This window comes from Penaeus monodon, chromosome 20 (assembly GCF_015228065.2).
Source record: "Penaeus monodon isolate SGIC_2016 chromosome 20, NSTDA_Pmon_1, whole genome shotgun sequence".
NCBI classification, from domain to species: domain Eukaryota; kingdom Metazoa; phylum Arthropoda; class Malacostraca; order Decapoda; family Penaeidae; genus Penaeus; species Penaeus monodon.
This window is the reverse complement of record NC_051405.1, coordinates 2,858,878-2,859,128: the sequence shown is the minus strand read 5'-3', so window position 1 is coordinate 2,859,128 and position 251 is coordinate 2,858,878. Positions and strand designations below refer to the sequence as shown.

General features: G+C 47.4%; 1 protein-coding gene across 1 annotated transcript in view; it reads left to right on the top strand.

Annotated features, from left to right (window-relative positions):
* The window catches only part of LOC119585589 (calcium-transporting ATPase sarcoplasmic/endoplasmic reticulum type-like), a gene marked incomplete in the record, with an annotated part of 14,749 nt that overhangs the window by 7,511 nt on the left and 6,987 nt on the right, over nucleotides 1-251 (top strand). Inside the window, 1 exon segment of the mRNA XM_037934257.1 lies at nucleotides 31-148. Coding sequence (XP_037790185.1) covers nucleotides 31-148 — 118 coding nt within the window.

The following is a 251-nucleotide window of genomic DNA, read 5'->3' as shown; positions in this document are numbered from 1 at the left end:
AATTGACTAATCTATTCTTGGGGTGTTCAGACTGTGTTCCAGGTGATGCCCCTCACAACCGCACAGTGGATGGCTGTATTGAAGATATCCCTCCCTGTGGTGCTGCTGGATGAGACCCTCAAGTTTGTTGCTCGCAAGTACACTGATGGTGAGAATCCAATCTATTCCTGCCACTGGACTGTGCTAGCCTGGGCTATCTATTTTGCCTATATCTGGATATACTTCTTCTAACCTCAGTCACCACCCTAACT